The 20,103-nt window shown below is 50.5% G+C and overlaps 1 protein-coding gene across 1 annotated transcript in view; it reads left to right on the forward strand.

Moving 5' to 3' along the window:
- The window catches only part of GRIK4 (glutamate ionotropic receptor kainate type subunit 4), a 342,581-nt gene that overhangs the window by 218,631 nt on the left and 103,847 nt on the right, over nt 1-20,103 (forward strand). Inside the window, 2 exon segments of the mRNA XM_063636591.1 lie at nt 9,054-9,206; nt 10,128-10,232. Coding sequence (XP_063492661.1) covers nt 9,054-9,206; nt 10,128-10,232 — 258 coding nt within the window.

Raw genomic sequence — 20,103 nt, forward strand, 5'->3', positions numbered from 1 at the left:
TGACATTTTCTCACCATGTGGTCTTAGGTAGTGATGTAACCCCTGTGGGCCTCGGATTCTTTTTCCATAATTTTAGGTGAATTATGCCTGACCATCTTAGAGCATTATTGTGAAGATGGAATCTATCTTCAATTCACAATCATTCACTAAGTAAGTTAATAACCTGTATATGCCAGATGCTAGAATAGGCATTTTTAAATATATCAGGTAGCCTTTGCTATGTAAATACTGTGTAACAGCCAACTCCTAAATCTCATGATACACAATAAATATGCATACAATACACATTTATATAGCCCGTGGACCTGTGGGTCAGCGAGGGAGCAGCTTGTCTCAGTTGGCCCAGTCGGGCAGCTCTGCTGCTGTGGCTGAGGTCTCTCAGCATGCATGAGTTGGCTAATCCAGACTGGGCCTACTTGGGGCCAGTACCTCTCACTCTTCCCGTGGACCAGCAGGCCAGCCTGGCATATTCTCATGGTGATGGCAGAAGGGCAGCAAAACAAGTGGAAACACAAAGACCTCTTAGTCCTAGGCTCCCAGAAAGGCACACCCTCATTTTCTTGGCCAAAGAAAGTCACACACACAAACTCAATGTTAGAGCGTGAGGAAATATACTCTCCCTTTTAGAGGAAAAAAATGCAAAGGCACATGGTAAAAAGTCTGAATACCCGAATACAGAGTGTGTCTTAGACCATCTGTATTGCCATCAAGGAATACTTGAGGCTGGGTGATTTGTGAAGAAAATAGGTTTATTTGGTTCCTGGTTCTGCAAGCTGCACAAGAAGCATGGTGCCAGTATCTGCTTCTGGTGAGGGCCTCAGGACGCTTCCATTCTTGGTGGAAGGCAAGGGGAGAGGGCATATGCAGCTCACATGGCAAGAAAAAAAGCAAAAGAGAGAGGGGAAGAGGTGCCAGGCTCTTTTCAACAGCCAGTTCTTGTGGGAACTGGAGTGAAAATTCACTCACTCCTGTGAGAATGGCACAAAGCCATTTGTGAAGCATCCACCCCCTTTATCCAACCCATCCGGGTCACTGCCACATGCGACTTGGGACCAAACAAACCATGGCAGAGTGGGATGAAGGATTGGCACCATCACATAGTCACACAGTGAAGATCAAAGCCACTGCCCTCCGGATGTGCCATACAGGAGCGGGGTTCACCTCCACCTCTGGGAAGGTGACTCCTCGGCATATGTTACTCTCAGGAAGCAGAGGAAAGCCCGAGCTCTTCCTGCAGAGGTCGGGGAAGACTTGCCCGAAGAGAGGGAAGCCAGTAATTCACTGCTCTTCTGTGCTCAAAGCACCAGGCAGGGTCCGCAGCATCCCAATGGAGCAGGGGCCCTGTGCTGACTCGCTCAGTGGACTGGAGAGGGTGTCCTGTCCTGAGGATGCCGCCCAGGGCCGTTTAAAAGATAGAAACCCTGACCTCGTTTGTCTCCTTCCCAGTCCAATGTCAGACCTCCCAAGGCCTCAGCATCTTATGCTCCCCAAGAGTGCTTGGGGGATATTCAGTGAGTTGGGGGTGTTCTCTGAGGCTCTCTTGGTGCTGCCGGCGGAGAACAAGAGTAAAGATGGGCTGAGCTGCACCGGCTCAAGCCGGTCTCAGGGGACCATGCGAGGAGCATCCATGTGAGCCTCAGGCCTACAGCTGGTCCTTGTGCTGATCAGATTCTGCGTCTACTTTAGTTAGCTTTCTCTCAGCCAAGCCCCTTTGGTTTTTTTGCCAATAAAATGGACAAGTGTTCTTTCTTGCTGAGGACAGCAGGGCGCCCACCCCACTGGGTTTCACCTCGGCCCGGAGCTGAAGACTCCTGTAGCCCTTCCCGTGAAATTATCCTGCCTTCTGTTTTCCTCCTCAGGGCATCCTAGTAACAGTTAAGAGTGGTCATGTAGCCCTTTTGGACAAGTGGGGAAACTGAGGCATGGAAGTGCTGGATGGCACATCTAGGGTCCCCTGTGGTCAGCACTCTAATATAACCTGGAGTAGAACCTACATCTGTCTCCCAGTGCCAGAGAACCTTCCAGCTACTGTCTCTGTGGCCTCCGAGAGGGAAGGGAAGGTGTTCTGGACACTCTCACCTCAGCGTGTGGAAAGGAAGCTCACGGCAGCGACAATAGCAACACACCTCTCTCAAGGCTTCTCACTTTAGCAACCAGCTTTTGAAAAGTGGTGCATCTTCCTGTCTCTTTGGGGGCTGAGAAATTCACAGCACAAACAGCCCGGCTCCTTTATGTTCTGGGGAGCTGGAAGGCGAAAGGGAGTCAGTTTCAGGAAAACAGCCTGGTTCTGTCCCCGCCATCAAGCGTTCTACAAAAGCTGCAGCTCCAGCCTCAGTGAGGACGTTCTCTCTTTCCCTCCTCTCCCCTTCTTTATTTACCCTTTTCTCCCTAGACCTTCCTTTCTGTTTCTCTCTCTCCACACGATGTTCCCCGCTCTTTCTTCACTCTTGGCACTTTCTTCCCTCTATTGCCTTTTTCTCCTGACTTGGCTAAGGGTCTCCTGCTCTTCCTCACCTTCTGGGTCAGGCCTTTGGCATTCTAAGTGGAGCTTTCTGGAGAGGGAGCCCTGTTCTAAGGGCACTGAGAGAGGAGTGGCTGAAGTGAGAGGTAACCAGGAAAGCAAGATCAGTCCACGCCCCCAGGTCATACCTGCCAGGTGGCCGACAGGAGATGCAAATGTACTTCTACCTGAGACAATGCAAGCAGAAGAAGGGGTGTCGCAAATAGAGACACACACCCGCTAGCTTCACACGCCGTTCCCATTAATCATGCTGCAAAGAACAAAAATCCTGGAAAATCATTAAAATTACAGATGGCTAGATTAAGTAATTAGAATTTAGGCTAAAGCAGATGTTTGTAATTAAGTGTTTATTTCATTGAATAAAATCCAGATTGTAAGAACTATTCCGTGGGATTTTAATGGTTCCTGTCCTGGTATTATATTGGGCGGTAGAGTTTAAGCTGCAGAAGTTCAGAGACAAATGGGCATCCGGGAGGATCCTGGGAATCCTGTCATCTGGGGCATGGAGAGAGATGAGGGTTACAGGTGTGTATTTAGGAGATATTCTTATTTTCATGTCATGGGAAGGGGAAGGAACTCAGCCACAGCTCCCTGAGTCACAATTGATTCATCTTAATTTATACAGAGCCTTGCATTCCCCTAAACAATTTGCAAACAGCTCAAAAGAAAATAACAATGAAGAACCAAATGAAAATATAAAAACAAGAGAATCGAGGGTTCATTGCCAAGCAACATTTTGGTGCCAAGAAAGAGGAGAGGATTTTAAATGAGGATTAAGCCATTTGGGGAATTTAATATTTAGAAGAGACAGGGGCAGGAGAAGCAGAGACAAAAGCGAGAGGGGTGCACACACAGATGAGAAGTGGAGGCCACAGAGAGACAGAAAGGAAAAGGAAATGGAATGAGAGAGCAGAGAAGGGGTGGAAATGGGGGGGGGGGGGGCTGCTTCCTTCCCCTGGTGGGTCCAGAAGTGGAGACATGGATGGAGGGCTTGTTTTTTGTTTTTTTGAGACGGAGTCTCGCTCTGTCGCCCAGGCTGGAGTGCAGTGGCACAATCTCAGCTCACTGCAACCTCTGCCTCCTGGGTTCAAGCAGTTCTCCTGCCTCAGCCTCCCAAGTAGCTGGGACTACAGGTGTGTGCCACCATGCCCAGCTAATTTTTTTGTATTTTTAGTAGAGATAGGGTTTCACCGTGTTGGCCAGGATGGTCTCGATCTCCTGACCTTGTGATCTGCCCACCTCGGCCTCCTAAAGTGCTGGGATTACAGGCGTGAGCCACCACGTCCGGCCAGGGAGGCTTTTGTAACAGAAACTGCTTCTCCCTGACTGTAGCCCCAAATGCTTTCCAGAGCTAAATGAGTAAGTAATAGCGGAGGGAGAAAACAATTAGGAGAGGGAGAAAGATGCTTTGGGATGGAGATCTGAAACAAGATGGGAAAATTGATGAGGCAGAGAGATGACAGGCTCGCACACCATCAGAGGAGAAATTGGGTGAGGGCAGGAGATTGGTGACTGAGGAGATAGCTGCAGGCACAAGGGTTGGGAAGTGAATTCTCAGAGCAGTTTGAAGGATCCAGGTGAGAAGCATGGGCAGAGTGCCAGGGGCCTGCAGAAGAGAGCGTCCTGGTGATGGGTGGAGGAACCCGACGAGACTGCAGTGGGGGAGAAGACGTTTGGGGTTTAGAAGGGGTCAGCTCTGACCAGCCCAGGCTGAACCACAGAGAGGAACCGTGAAGCCCAGAGCCTACAGGGGACACGTCACTGGTTTTGCCCCTCTGAAGGCCACACAGGTGGAGAGGAGACCACAACCTTGAGGATTTTCCTTCCACCCGCTCCCTGCACCCAGCATCCCTAGCTGGCATTAGTACTAGAAGCACTCGAAGAATCTTGAAGGCCATGGAATTAGAGATGCCAAAGAACATTGCCAAGAGGCATGCACGGATCTCTCAGCATCCACATCATGCGCTAATAAGAGAGCATCAGCCAAGAAAACCATGTCCCAGCTGGAGGAGTGGGAATAGTGGCAACCATGCGGCAGGAACAAGCTGGGGGCTTGGTGGGAGGATGTGAGAAATGGTGTGGCGCTTCCTCTGCAAATCTGCTGTGATGAGGGTCCTATGGGGACCAGCACACAGCCTCACCGGAGGAAGAGGGGGCCTTGGGAGGGGGCCCGTAGACGCTGGGGCCTGGTGCAACAATGCCTCTGAGAGGAAAGGGATCCCCAGGGCCTTGGTACTAGAGTACTCTCGGCAACAGAAACCCTGTATTAAAATGTCTTGTGAGAAAATGGAAATGTGTTATTGTGTGGCTTAGCAAGATTCCAGAGTGATGAGGTTGGAGACCAAATCTTTTCCATCTCTGCTGTGTCCCCACTTGGTTCCAGCTTCATGCTCAGGCTGGAGCTGGGCTGGCTGCAGCAGTCCAAGCATCCCCATCAGACACAGACACGCCCAGAGGACAGAGAAGGAGCATCCTCTTAGGAGACAGGAAACTTTCCTGAGTTCATGGCTCATTGTTTCAATGGGGTCACTCACACTGTCCCAAACCACATATTGGCATGGGGACCTTGGACCACCCAGGATTCCCTGGGACCTGGGGCTGGCTCAGCCTCCTCTGAAGCTCCTTGCAGCTTGGGACAGGGAAGGGTACCTAAATAAAATGGGAGGAAGAAGGGGAGAATGGGTGCTAGGTAGGCAGCCAATGGCTAATGGCTCTTTTTTTTTTTTTTTTTTTTTGAGACGGAGTCTCGTTTTTAATGGCTCTTAACTGAAGGGCTAACGTGAGGACAAACAACCAGTCTGGCCAGGAGGCAAACTGGGTGATGGCCCCAACCCAGGGCATTAGAGAAGCCTGCCCACCACCCCTTCCTGCCCCAACTCTGGCACCAGAGTCCCACGCTCCCATCTGCTGCAGAGAAGGCAACAATGAAAGATTGCTCCAAGTTGTCCTGGAAGATGAGGCATAAGAATAAATCTGATAGAGCAACGACAACCTAGGCTTCTCGGAGGGAGGGAGGTGGAAGACAGTGCTGTGGAGAGGGGAGGAAGCCAGTCTGGACAAAGGGGTACCGGGCCTCCAGGCCTTGCTTTGTGACCTTGGGTAAGAGAAGAATGCCTTGTGCCTTCATTCGTGAAAGAAGAGAGTCAGACGTGTTTTGTTTTGTTTTTTGTTTTTTTTGTTTTTTTTTTTTTCTGAGATGGAGTTTCACTCTGTTGCCCAGGCTGGAGTGCAGTGGTGCAATCTTGGCTCACTGCAGCTGCCGTCTCCCAGGTTCAAGCGATTCTCCTGCCTCAGCCTCCCGAGTAGCTGGGATTACAGGTGCCCACAAACACACCCAGTTGATTTTTGTATTTGTACTAGAGATGGGGTTTCACCGTGTTGGCAAGAGTGGTCTTGAACCTCTGACCTCAAAGTGATCCACCTGCCTCGGCCTCCCAAAGGGTTGGGATTATAGGCATGAGCCACCGCGCCCGGCCAGATGAGTTGTCTTCTAGAATTCCTTCCAGCTCAAACACTCCATGATTTTGGGAATCTGAGAATGGTGAGATTAACTGGGAGGCAAGGGAGAAGATGGGACAGAAATTGGTTTGTAGTATCATTTAAATAGCCAAAAGAAGGATCTAGAAGCCAGTTTCAGTAGGGGCAGCTAACTTCCCCTCAATTTGTCTAAGCCAGAAAGGGAGAATCTGCAGCATTAGTCTGTGACATGTGAGAGGCCCATTAATAAAAGAGCCACATGTGCTCAGGGGAAACGAGTTACATGGAAGGACAAGGACGGTTGTAGGCTTGCAAAGGAGCATTCACTGCCATGCAGGGTGAAGCAAATGAAGAAGGAGCTGCAGGCAAAGGGGAAGAGCAGGGAGGTAGAGAAGAGAGTGGAAGATGATGGATGGAGGGACTCAGGAGTGTGGCAGCTCAGCCCAGCTCATCCTAGCTCAGCAGGACTGCAGAGGTGTCCACTGTTCCCCACGGTGAGAACTGGGTGCCCTTTGTTGCTTAGTCTTCAGGTTCCAGGAGGCTCTGGGACCAAGGGACAGACAGGAGGGGAGTTGGAGCAGGGGAGGCAGGAGACTCGAAGGAGGCCGAGGGCATTGGCCTGATCCAGTGTCTCTGTGGAGAGTGGGAAGGTGTTGAGGTCTACGGTATCCATTGGCCTGATCCAGTGTCTCTGTGGAGAGTGGGAAGGTGTTGAGGTCTATGGTACCTGTCAGATGGTAGTGGCTGAATAAAAGTGGGAATAAAGCAAAGAAGCAAGGCAAGGAGGGGAAGAAGCAGCGAGAGGAGGGAGAGAAGGAGAGGGAGGAAGAAAGCATATACCAGCCAGGTAGTTTTGTGATGCACGTGAACTCGGACTGGAACAGACAAACTTTGTTGACTGTTTTGCTCTGTAATTGCCTTTTAAAGAGATTATCCAGAGCTGGCTCACCCAGTTCCCCTCATAGGCCTCCTGGCCCAACATGTAGCAGAACTGGGTAGGAAATAAGCCCATCCACCCTGCCTGTAGCCCCCTGTCCTTACCACTCCCTGGAGCCTTACTTAGTTCAGTCAATGCCTGCTTCCTGAGCACCTGCTAACATCTGTCTGGACCTGAGGGGGCACAGCCCCTGCCCTCAGGAATGCTGTTTCTGACGCTGGCAGTTTGCAGAGCACTTTTACAGACTTGTGAGGCAGGGACTGCTGCTTCTCTTTTACAGATGCCGAAATTGTTGCTCACTTGGATTCATGTGCCTGGGATCACTCAGCACATAGTGAGGGGCTGGGATCTGGACTCTGGGTTTGGTGTTCATGCTTTCAAGCTCTTTCCTTGACACCTCACTGTCTCAGGCTGCTTACGCTCTGCCTGGAGAGCTTGAAAAAGCCCGAGATAGCATCCCTCCATCCAACCTTGGAGGCGCCAGTGTCCCAGGGCTGGCTAGGAAGGAGGCAGGCTGTAAGCAGTCAGTCCCATGGAATGGTGGTCTCACAAGGGTGCTCTCACAAGGATCTCACGTGGGACCCTCACAAGGATGCCATCAGTTGAAAGAGGAGGCTTGGAAGGGGCAATATTGAGTCGCCAGTGATGGAATGTCTTGTTTCAGTGAAGGAACTTGGCCTCGTAATGGGACTGTGTGTGGACTTCTAGCCCTGTAACACCACTCCTCCCAGGAGGCCTCCACCTGCCTTCCTGGACCCCCTCAGGGCCCTGGCACAGTACTGAGTGTATAGTCAATTGCACTTACTAGAGTTTTTTTTGTTTGTTTGTTTTTTGCCAGGGACCCCACGTACATTAACATAGTGTGGTATTATCTCCTCCTTAGATTGCACGTTCCTGAAGGACAGGTGGCTTCTGTCTTTCCTCTCCTACCACCTCCACCTAGATACCCAGCTTTCCCCTCCCCAGAGGCTGCAAACATTGTATCCACTTATTGGGTAGTGGGCAAATTTCAGCCAGAAATTAATTCAAGTCAAGCAAATGTCTTGGGGACCGGCCACATGACAGGCCCCATGACAGATGCTGTGCAGAATATAGAGATTAAGGTCCTGTGTGTTCCCTGCCCTGAGAAGCTTGCATTTTAATAGGGAAGATAAAAATGTGGGCACACAACTGTGCTGACCTCTTCCCTGACTTTCAGGCCCTGCATAGCATGACCCCTGCCATGTGAGTGATGGATTGCTTCCTCCAGCCCCGCCCCTCCTCTGCCCTCCTCTCCCTCTAGGAGTGGTCCAACTCTCCACCTTCTAGTCTTTGTTCCTGCAGTTCCATGCTCTGGAATGCCTTTCCCTCTTCTCAGTGACTCCCCATCCTTCAGTGCTCAGTTCCAATGCAGCATCCTCCATGAGAGACTTTCTTGATTGCCCAACCAGATGTTTCCTTCTTTGGAACCCTCCCCGGCAAGACCTTTGTGGACCTACCACACTCTGTCGCATGTTCCCCTTATTTGTGCCCTGTCTCCTCATACCTCCCTTCCCCATCCTGCTGTAATCACAGGAATAGGCTCCTACTCATCTTTGGGCTTTGAATTCACCATGTGCTTCATACTGACTCATCAAGTTGTACAGTACAAAGTGGACTAACATTAGGCACATTTAGGAAGAAACAATATCGTGGGGTCTTGTAGGAGGAAGTGACCTTCAACTGAGCCTTATAGAATGGGCAGATAGGGGGGCAGTGGCAGGTTCCTTTCTCTTCTTGACATAAGCAGCCCTGCCCTCTTCTTGAGGATTCCTGGGAGCAATGGCAGTTGCTTGTTTCCCTGGAGCAGAGAGAAAAGGGTACACTTGAAGTCATGTGGGGCCCAAAGGGCCATCACAAGGCTTCAATCCCAGAGCAGCCTTTGCCACCATTGTGGTCTTGGGTGAACACCTGACTATTAGATGAGGTAGAGCTGGCCCAGAGACAGGACATGGGCCAAGGGCGATGAAGATGCACTCTTATTTCCCTTTCTTTTGCTTTCTCTTTTCTTCCTCCATTCCTCTTATTTTCTCCCTCCCCTCCCCTTCTTCCTCTACACCTGTCACTCCCTCCCTCCGCCTGTTCCCTGGCCTCTCCCAGCTCTCCTCGGCCCTGCTGTTTGATGCTGTCTATGCTGTGGTGACTGCAGTGCAGGAACTGAACCGGAGCCAAGAGATCGGCGTGAAGCCCCTGTCCTGCGGCTCGGCCCAGATCTGGCAGCACGGCACCAGCCTCATGAACTACCTGCGCATGGTGAGGAGCGGCTGAGGCCCTGCAGGGCCGTGCCCAGGCTGGTGGGGTGGGACACTTGGTTCAAGGTACAAGAGTCCCTCAACTCCGGGCTTCCTCGAAATGTGCCTGTTATTACAGCCCCAGATAAATCAGTGATCTCTGGTGACCCCAGTTGAATGGATCATGAGCCACATTTGTTCCCTAAACCCCAATAACCACTGAGAATTCATGGAAGTTTGTTCAGAAGGCAACAGCCCTCGAGCCTTACACTATTAATGGGCCCCTGAGCTCCAGACTTAGCACCTGACCTCTCTGCTCAGCGGTGTTCTCAGCAAAGCTCCACACAGCTGGGAAAGGGCGGTGCTGCTGGAGACTGGCATCCCTCTGAGAGTTGCAGACTCAAGACTTCTAGCTTGGCTGGGTTTCCCATTGTTATCCTCCCCAGCCATGCCTCCTCCGGTGGGTGAATGAGGATCTCTACTCCACACAGAAGACTTCTGTCAGAGAGGCCTGCTGCAATGCAGTGTCTTGGACTTTGCGTTTAGAGTTAGGTGGAGAGTCATCCTGAATTCCTGTGGGCCTGGGGGTGGGTTAGTGCCTGCCCAGAGAGGTTGAATGCTGTGGACAGCCAAGGGCCTGGAGGAGGGGCCGAGGGGAATCTGAGCTCAAGTTAGCACCGTGACTGGGTTGGTTTGTGCAGTTGGTGTGGGGTTATTCTGGGAGCATTCTCCTACTCCAGGCCAAGCCAAGTCTGAATTGTCTCCGCAGACAATGTGATCATTTGTCATCTCAAGATGCCTTGGCTGTGGGTGGGCAGGAGAAGGATCTTAACTGCTTTGCCTCTTCTGGGCATCCTTAAATAGCCCCTGTGTAGAAATTTTGCTTTGGGGCAAGTGTAACCTGGGGCCTGTTTGGTGCTGTAACTCACTCTCTCTTGGACAGGTAGAATTGGAAGGTCTTACCGGCCACATTGAATTCAACAGCAAAGGCCAGAGGTCCAACTATGCCTTGAAAATCTTACAGTTCACAAGGAATGGTTTTCGGCAGGTAAGCCTAGCTGTGCTGTGGTGATGGCAGGTCCTCCTCTGTGTTCCCTTCTCTGACCCCAGCCCATTTCATCGATGCCTCGGTGTTTTGGATGGCCTCCTGCTCCCAGTTATGCCCAAGAGCAGCAGGCTGGATCCTGCGTGAGGCTCCTGGCCTCACCATGCTGGGTGAGGCTCCTGGCCTGCACCAGCCTCCCCCTTCCTGCCACCAGATCAGCCACTGTGGCTTAGGGACTGCACCCCCAGCAAAATACCAAGAAGGAGAGAACTGGGGTGAAAGGGGAGGCAAGGGGGTGTCATGTAAGGGAGGAATTCCCAGGATTTTACTCCCTGAGTCTGACCCTAACCCTGGAGCCCATTTAGACTCCAGGGAGCCTGCTGGCAAGGCAGAGACTGTATCCCATGTGGGCCAAGGAAACCCTTCAGTGTTGGAGTGCATGGCTGGGTCTCTCCTGTCTGCCCTTCTCTGACCAACCCACAGCTCCCACCCCCATGCCAATGACACAGCTCCTCTCCTGGCCGCTCCCTGCCTGCTCCGTCATTGCAGGGATGCCTTGTCCTTCATAGCTCCTTTCAGCTCCCCACTCCTTTGCTCATTCTCCACCATTACCCTTTTTCCCCTTTTCTGAGATCCTCCTCCATCAGAAGAAACAGCGATCTGAAAAGGATCTGACTTTTGAAGTGTCTCTTGAAGATCTCCCACCCTTGCCATCACCCTAATATTCAACTCCCTATTATTTGGCTAGCCCTTCTGCAGCCTTAGAAAAGTCTGGTAAGTAGGAAGCCAAGCACTAAATACAGCAAGAAGTGGGTACATTGAAGAGCTTCCTGACTGTCAGAGTGGCTAAATAAGGGAGCACACCACTGAAGGGTTGCACAATCACCTTTTCCAGGAGATTATGAAGAATCATCATCATCACCACCATCATCATGATCACCACCACCACCATCATCATCACCACCACCACCATGATCACTACCACCACCACCATCACCACCACCACCACCATCACCATCACCACCACCACCACCATCATCATCATCACCACCACCACCACCACCACCATCACCACCACCACCACCACCATCACCACCACCACCACCACCATCACTACCACCACCACCATCACCACCACCACCACCACCATCACTACCACCACCACCATCACCACCACCACCACCACCATCACTACCACCACCACCATCACCACCACCACCACCACCATCACCATCACTACCACCACCACCATCACCATCACCACCACCACCACCATCACCATCATCATCACCACCACCACCACCATCACCACCACCATCACCACCATCACCACCACCACCACCACAACCATCATCACCATCACCATCACCACCACCACCATCACCACCATCACCACCACAACCACCACCACCACCACCATCACCACCACCACCACCACCACCACCACCATCACCACCATCACCACCACAACCACCACCACCACAACCACCACCACCACCACCACCATCACCATCACCATCATCACCACCACCACCACCACCATCACCATCACCACCATCACCACCACCACCACCACCACCACAACCATCATCACCATCACCATCACCACCACCACCACCACCACCATCAGCACCATCACCACCACCACCATCACCACCATCACCATCACCACCATCACCACCACCACCATCACCATCACCACCATCACCACCACCACCACCACCACCATCACCATCATCATCACCACCACCACCACCACCACCACCACCACCACCATCACCACCATCACCACCACCATCACCACCACCACTACCACCACCATCACCACCATCACCACCATCACCACCACCACCATCACCACCACCACCACAACCATCATCACCATCACCACCACCACCACCACCACCATCACCACCATCACCACCACCACCACCATCACCACCACCACCATCATCACCACCACCACCACCACCACCACCATCACCACCACCACCATCATCACCACCACCACCATCACCACCACCACCATCATCACCACCATCACCACCACCACCATCATCACCACCACCACCACCACCACCACCATCACCACCACCACCATCATCACCACCACCACCACCATCACCACCACCACCATCATCACCACCATCATCATCACCACCACCACCACCACTATCACCACCATCACCATCACCATCACCACCACCACCATCACCACTACCACCATCACTACTACCACCACCCCCACCATCACCACGACCACCACCACCATCACCGCTACCAACACCACCATCACCACCACCAGTGCCACCATCACCACCGCACCACCAACACCACTGCCACCACCACCACCACCACCACCACCATCACCATCATCACCACCCCCACCACCAGCCTCATCATCACAACCACCATTGTCACCATTACCACCAGCACTGTCATCATCACCACCACCACCATTGTCATCATTATCATCACCACCACCACCATCATCATCACTACCACTGCGATTGTCATCATCATAGCAGCCTCCATTTATTAAGCTCTTACCATGAGCCTTATACCGTGTTAAGTGTGTCATATATATTTTCTCTTTTAGCCTTACAAAATAGATACTTTTTATTAGTCCCAATTTTATACTTGAAGAAACTGAGGTTCAGGGGTACTGACTGACTTATCCTTGAACAAACAGTAATGAGAGAGCTGGTTTTGGACCCAGACAGATCTACCTCTAAAGTCTAAGTTCTTAACCATTACAACAAATTATGCATCAATATCATCTTGGAAATGCATTAAAAACACAGATTTTTAAACTCTACCTCACAAGAGTCTAGTTGGGTAGGCCTATGACAGGCCCTGGGAACTGATGCAGTCATCAAGCCCCCAAGGTGATTCTAATGAAGCCCTACGGCCGCAGAGGCCCTGTCATGTCTGTCTCCTGCTTCTGGGTCCCCGCATCTGAGAGGCTCTGATCAGCTCTCCTTAGAAGTCCAGTGGAGTTCTTTCTAGGAGATTGTAATTATGCTGGGCCCTAAGGCCAGGTCACCCTTCTTGGAAGACGAGGCAGTAAAAGGAAAGAGTCTCAGACAGAGAGGAGCCCAGGGTCCTGCTGCTGACTCTCAGAAAGGCCTCATATCTCTGGGGCAGAGCTGCATTGTCTGTAAGCAATAACAGCTACCATTTTGTATAATTTCTCAGATGAGAGCAGGGTTAGGTAGGCAGCCAGAAACTACGGGGATGGCGTTTCACAAAATGGCCATTTTATTCATCTAACAAGTCATATATTGAGCATGCACTGTGTATCAGGTACCATGCTGGGCCTGGGGGAAACGAAGCTGAAAAAGATTCAGCCCTTGCACAGAGAGAGTGCTCACGGTCTGTGCAGGGAGCCTGACATAGAAAACCGCAAGTGCAAATTTGGGTTATTACACTCAGATTGTGCCCTCGGGCTCCTAATTCCCTGAATAGCTGAAGCTGCCAGCCTGTGGAGAAATTGTCAGGCAGACTTTTCTCTGAGCCCCGATGTGCTTGGGGGATGTAAAGTGAAGAACATTCATTCATTCTTTCAAGACATCTTTGTTGAGTGCCTATTATGTGCCAGACTGTCTTCTAGGTATAAGTTTTTTAAGATGGAGAAAGTGGCTGCTTTTGTGGAGCCTGTATTCTAGTAGGGGACAGGCAGTGGGCAAACAAATATATATGTGACATAGTGTCAGGAGTGGTAAGCGGAAAAAGAAAACGGGGAAAGGAGAAGGGGGTGGAGATGGTAACTGTGGAGGAACAGTTAGGAGAACATGATGCTCACTCCATAGAAAGCCTGATCCCAGACTTTGCAACACTCCCCTTAGACCTCAGTCCTGCTTTGTGAGTGCTCTGGGGAAAGAGCCCACTTCCAGCACCCTCCATCAAGAGACACCTGCAGTGGCAGAGCTGGCTGGTAGCCCTGATCCCACTCTTCACTTGAAGAACAGCCGATTAGGCTCCAAGTACCTCTTCACCTTTATTCTGCTTCTCCAGCAGCCGCTGCTCAGGCTAGCTTGTGCTATCTCTGAGGCCAGAGGACTGCCTGAGTCATTAAGAAACAGGGTCAACAGCCCCCAGGGCTCATCCTTCAGCCCCCAACCCAGGCCAGCAAGGGATTGTGCCCTGAGGCATCCTCCATAGTGGCTGCAGTTTCTTCGGCAGCAGCACACATAAGCGATGCAGGGCAGGCTTCTCAAATGTAGTGCACCAGGATGACTGAGAGTGCTTCATAAAAATTGGACATTCCCAGGCCTCACAGCTATAAATTCCAGTTTAGTGAAACTGGATGTGTTCCAGGAATCCACATAATTTTAACCAGCACCGAGATAGATGATTACAGTGCAGGTGGTCCACAGACTACCCTTTGACAAATACTGTCCTAGTAGAAGAGTGTTTGTGAACTGCAGCCTCTACACAGAGATTTTTTTCTTGACCTCTCCACATCCTACCCCCATCTTTTTGAGCCAGTGTTGGATGGAATCTGCTGCAGAAGTGACCATTAAAGAGGATGTGCTTTGACCTTCAGCTACTCTAAGGGACACATACTCTTGATTGGACTTGTAAAGCGGATGGTGATCATTCTCTTTACGCCCCGCCCCCCTCCCTTTTTTTCAACAAATCTAGTGAGTGTCCTGCTGCTTCCCTGTCTGGTTTAGGTGCTGTGAGTACCAAGCAAAAACTGTGTGTGATGTATCAGGGACACAGATGTAGCTTCACAGCTTTGGTCCCCGGGTCCCATCCCAATCACCGCCCAATCTTTGCCTCTTGACAGGTGTCCTTCCCCTGCTTATTACAGGATGAAGAAATGGTTTAGGGAGTGATAATTAATTGGGCCTCTCTTCCAGAGTGGGAGGAATGTCAATATCTCTGCGCGAATATTCTCCCAATTCCATTCAAGGTGATGCTGGGCAGGGGAGGAGAAAGTGACAAGGAGCAGGGGAAATAACATCTTCTGAGTACTTTTCGCATACCAGACACCACATGGGCACTTTGCACAAATCACTTCCAATCTTGAGGACAGCCCTTCAAGACAGATAAATTCCCATTTCACCAATAAGAATACAGGAGCTCAGGGAGCAGAAGGAACTTGGTCCCGCTATTAGCAAGGACTTCAGGCAGAGCTGGAATTTATGCTCAGGCTTGTCCAATGGCAAAGCCCGTGCTCTTGGATCCCCCACTCCTGGCTATTCCTCACTTTCCTGGAATCCCTAAAACCCCAAATCAAACCCCTTCAGCCAGGTCTGTTGCTCTGCTGCCACCTGCTGCAAACCAGGACAGTGCCTGGGTCCTGATGACCAGCTGGGCTGGGCGTTCCTTAAGAATGGCATCTTCTCATTGGGGCTGGGTTTTATTCTCTCTCTTCCTGTCTGGGTGAGTGACTATTAAGAGCTGGTTTTGATTATTTAGAAAGCCCCATGCAGTGACCTGGTGGGTTGTAATTGGTAAAACATCTGAACCAAATACCACATTCTCTGCCGGTGGCTGATTAAAGGATTATTACCATTTTAAAAAATAGTCTGTCAGAACTCAGGATTGTTTTCTACTATTTTAAAAATGACTATTTTGATTCTGTTCGGAGAGGATTTTCAGTCTTGGGACTGACCTTGTGGAGCTTCTACTGGAGACTGCAGGGTCAGGGACAATTCCTTGTTGTGCCCTGTCAGTGACATTTCTGAACCTGGACCATCTCCCAGTTATTGGCTTATGGGCATAGAAGTTGACAGTATTGTTTCAGCTCCACCCTCTAGTTTTTGCGCATGTGAGACCTCCACTGTCCATCTCATATCCTCCTTTTTCATGACATGGAAGATGGCCTGGACAGTATTAGGAAAGTATAGTCTCCCTTCTTGATTTGGGAGAATTCTTTGGAAGAGGCTGGGAAAGAAGGAAGCACAGCATTAGAAGGCCCTTAATTTCCTTCGTTTAACTTGGTCTAAAGATCAGAGATTCTGAGCAGCCCCCGAGCAACTTTGTTAGTGCTGTAATAAGATGAGCACACCTTTCATCTGAGGATCGGAAATGGCTTAACAGACTCTAATTAAGCCTTTGAGGTTTGCTATTCCTAGTTAAAGATGCAGATCTAAACTTTTTCTATTGGCTCACTGTGTATCACTACATGGATACCTCAGTTTCATTTCTATAAGCAATGAAGGTCGTAACCTCCCAGCGTTTGACTTGGGTGAACCCAAGAATTATCCAAACTGGAATTGCATGGCACAGTCTTGTGCTTACCTGTGGTTACGTAGAAAGCCGGCTCTACTGACATAGTAGCTAACATTTGTTGTCACCTACGTGATGTGCTGTGCTGAGTGGTGTACGTATGTATTTAAAAATTTTTCATCATTTTGTCAGCCCTGCAGGAGAGCTATTCTCTCAGCTTGTAGGTGAAGGAATTGAGACAGAGAGACAAGAAGTCATATATCTACATTCATACAGCCAGTAAGTGCCAGATTGAAGAACTGGGTCTGAGTACAGCTGCTTTCAAAGTCCAAGGTCTTTCCACTATGCAGAATTGTCCCAGACCATGTTGGAAGGGACCTTCAAGTCTTTCATGGATTCCTCCAACCCAGTGCAAGAACGTTTCTCCATTGTTCCCCTGAAAGAGATGACCACCCAGCCTCTCCCTGAGCATGTCCTGGGCTGAGGAATTCACTGCTTCTCAAGGGACACATTCCAAATACTCCCAGGCACTGGGTCAAAATCTGCCTCCTAATTCTGCCATAATAGGATTAGTCTGCTTCCTCTTTCTTACCAGCTCTTCAAATATTTTTTAAAAGTTTGATTTTACTTCATTCACTTATTCTTTCATGCCTGAATTTAGCATAGAATTTTTGAGCACCTTCTCTGTGTCAGGGGCTGGGAATGTAAGATTCATGAATCATGGTTCCCTCAAGAGCTCACAGTCTTTTGGGGAAGGCAAAAACTGAAGCCAGGTCTTACTGTACAGGGCTGGTGTCATGCTCTTCCATTTTTTCCTTTCCCAGGCAGCGGTTCCCAACATGACGTGGCTGCCACATCTCTCACCACTAGTGCTTTTCGGTTTGTCTAGGTTGTCTGTTAAAACACAAGGCCCAAATTGAACACCACACTCCAGATGGGGCTGAAGAGCACAGAGCTGAGAGCACTGGAGGATTATGAATTTCCTCAAACTGAACTCCAAATTTCTATTTGCCACATTAGCTTGCTTACTGGAATTTGTTTTCCAATTTTTTATTCATTCTGAACTCTGGGCCTTGGGATCAATTAATTATTCCACTTGCCTTTCTCCCACCAGATACACAGGGTTCTTTTCATGTGAACTTTTCTAGAAATTAGACCTGAGCCACACTTTCCTTAGACCATGGATTTATTTCACTCTGCTCCTACAGAGCTGGAGAAACTGGCCAGGCAGTGAAGGAGGGGGCCAGTAATAAGCCTTGTGAGCTGACAGCCAGACTTTTGTTTTCCAAACCTTATATCAACCCAGCTTTCAAGGGGCTGGCTCTCTGGAATGATCTGAGTTCTAACCCGAGGAGGAGGATGGATGAGATGGCTTTCCTGTGTCACCCTTGCAAACCAAGAACTCAGGGATCCAGTGTCATCTTTAGAAGGCTCAGAGAATTCAACGCAACTCCTTGAAATTCCTGCAGGTCCCACCCGTTGCTAGGAGGTCAGGCTGCCTCTCTTTAATCTCCTCTCCTGCCATCTTGCCTGACAGAAGCCCACGCAGAGGCAGCTCTGCCCCCTTTCCGGGGGAGTCGGGATCCTCCTGCGTTGGCAGTGGTGGAACTTGCTTTGCTGCACTCCTGAGTCACGTAAAGGCAGCTGCATTTCTTATCGTGGCCCCTGTGCAGCCGAGACCTCCGGAAAATAGCTTCTGTTGCTCTGGTGGGAATTTTAGCAGACCTGCTTCTCTGGAGGGAGCCACTCCTGTCCCCATATCTAGGCCCCTTCCTCCATTTCAAAAGCAAACAAACCTAGAACAACAGAAAACCATCAAAGCGCCCTGCCTGTCAGATGACATTCTGCACTGACATTACCTTCACATGGCATGGAAGAATAGTGAGGAGCATTTCATGCTCTCCATGGAGAGGTACCCCTGGCATCTGTGCCCTCGACCCCAGCCCCTCTTATAATGAGCTGACCCCATCATAGCTCCAGCCCCTTCTGTGCTAAGGAGAAGGACTGTTAAGGCTCAGACAGGTTGGGGGGGTGGGAGGGGGAAGGTAGCTCTTAGAATACTGTGATTGCTACTGTCTAATACATTTTCAATTTGAGGAAGGAATTTACCATAAATATGCAGATCCTTTGAAGCTGCTTCTGCCGGAGCCTGGCTCAGAGTGTTGGAGCCAGGTTTGATTGCTGGGAATCAGCAGCCTTGAGTGCCAGCTCTCCGTCTGGGGAACAGACCTCTGTGGGCCCGCTGAGGAGGCTGCTTGACAGGCAATTTCCCCCAGAGCCAGTGGGAGTGACTTTGCCATTGATGAGGAAACTTTGAGACGGCAGATCCGGGTGGAGGGAGCAGAAAAAGAGATGGGTGGCTGGGGGGCTGCTTTGAAGGTTACTGAGATGTCACTTATTTCTTCTTTTTAATTAAGGAACCAGGAGAAGGGGAATTGGAATGAGGTTTAAAATAGTTGACGACATCTCATAGAATGTCAGAAATTCTTAAGAGTTGGAGGTCAGTGAGTCCATCTTTCCTACCAGAGAACACATCTGTGAGAGCATCATTCCTGGGCTTAAAACCCCTTGGCAGCCCCCATTTGCTTTCAGGATGACAGGTGCTGAGTGCTGCATACTTTTGAGTCCCCTCGTCTGCACTGGCCCTTCCGACTCTCTGCCCCAGCAATACCAGATGCTATGACGGTCAGGCATGCCAGGCTCTCTCATGCCCGTGCCAGTGCACCCGTACCCACTCCCATTTCTCACCTGGCTACTCCTACTCACATCTCCAAAACTCAGCTCAGTGAGGCTTCCCTAACCCCCAGCTCCTGCAAGCACCGGGCCAGTGCTCTGTTTATGTGCTCCCTCTACTGTAGCCTTTTCACACTATTATTCAGTGCTGGGGGCTCCCTGAGCCAGCTGAGAGTGGTGCTCAGTGCAGGCTTGGAGAGCGAATACAGGAGCGAACGAGGGACTGGTGTGTGCACAGCCCACCTCCCTGGGCCCCGGGGAGGTGTGCAGGGGGCACACAGATGTGTAGTCCAGGCCTAAGGAGCTCATAGCCAAGGGGGACACCAGAGCCCTGGGGACCTGAGGATTTTGTCCTGAGAGTTCTCTAAAGCTACTGTTTGCCAAGTTGTTCAAGAGAGATTTCCTATGACAAACCTCCCCGCTGACAACTGGAATTTGAAAATTGAAGCAGAAGGCCCCTTCAATCACTGATATCTTTCCCCCTTTCCATTTCTTTCCATCCTCCAAGAACAGTGCTCCCCTACTTCACTAAAAGGCTCTGAAATACTTTCTCCTGTGAGCGAATCAGGCTCTCCTGTCCACCCCAGGGACAACGGTCAAGGGGCAGATGAGCTGGCTTTGGCAGCGTGTAACCTGAAGGGCGTTTTCTCTCCTGCCTTCCTGGCCCACATAAGTCTGGTTCTTTCTCCCAAAGCACAGGGACTTCCTGCTTATCAGCTTTGATGGAAAATTCACTGACTGCAGAAGCTTATTCACACATCAGCCAGCAAACAAATTAGAGCTACTTAAATTTTCGAGCTGGGGGCTGCCTTTGGGCAGAAGAGCAGGGTTTTAAAGTGCTGCATTTTAAATGTATTTCTTATAATGTGCCCGATCACGCTTCCGCCTGAGATCAGTCTGGGGAAGTTTGCCAGTTCCCAGTGACTCTTTTCCGTGCCTCTTCAGCCAGCTCATGCCT

The sequence above is a fragment of the Symphalangus syndactylus genome, chromosome 3, assembly GCF_028878055.3.
Source record: "Symphalangus syndactylus isolate Jambi chromosome 3, NHGRI_mSymSyn1-v2.1_pri, whole genome shotgun sequence".
NCBI classification, from domain to species: domain Eukaryota; kingdom Metazoa; phylum Chordata; class Mammalia; order Primates; family Hylobatidae; genus Symphalangus; species Symphalangus syndactylus.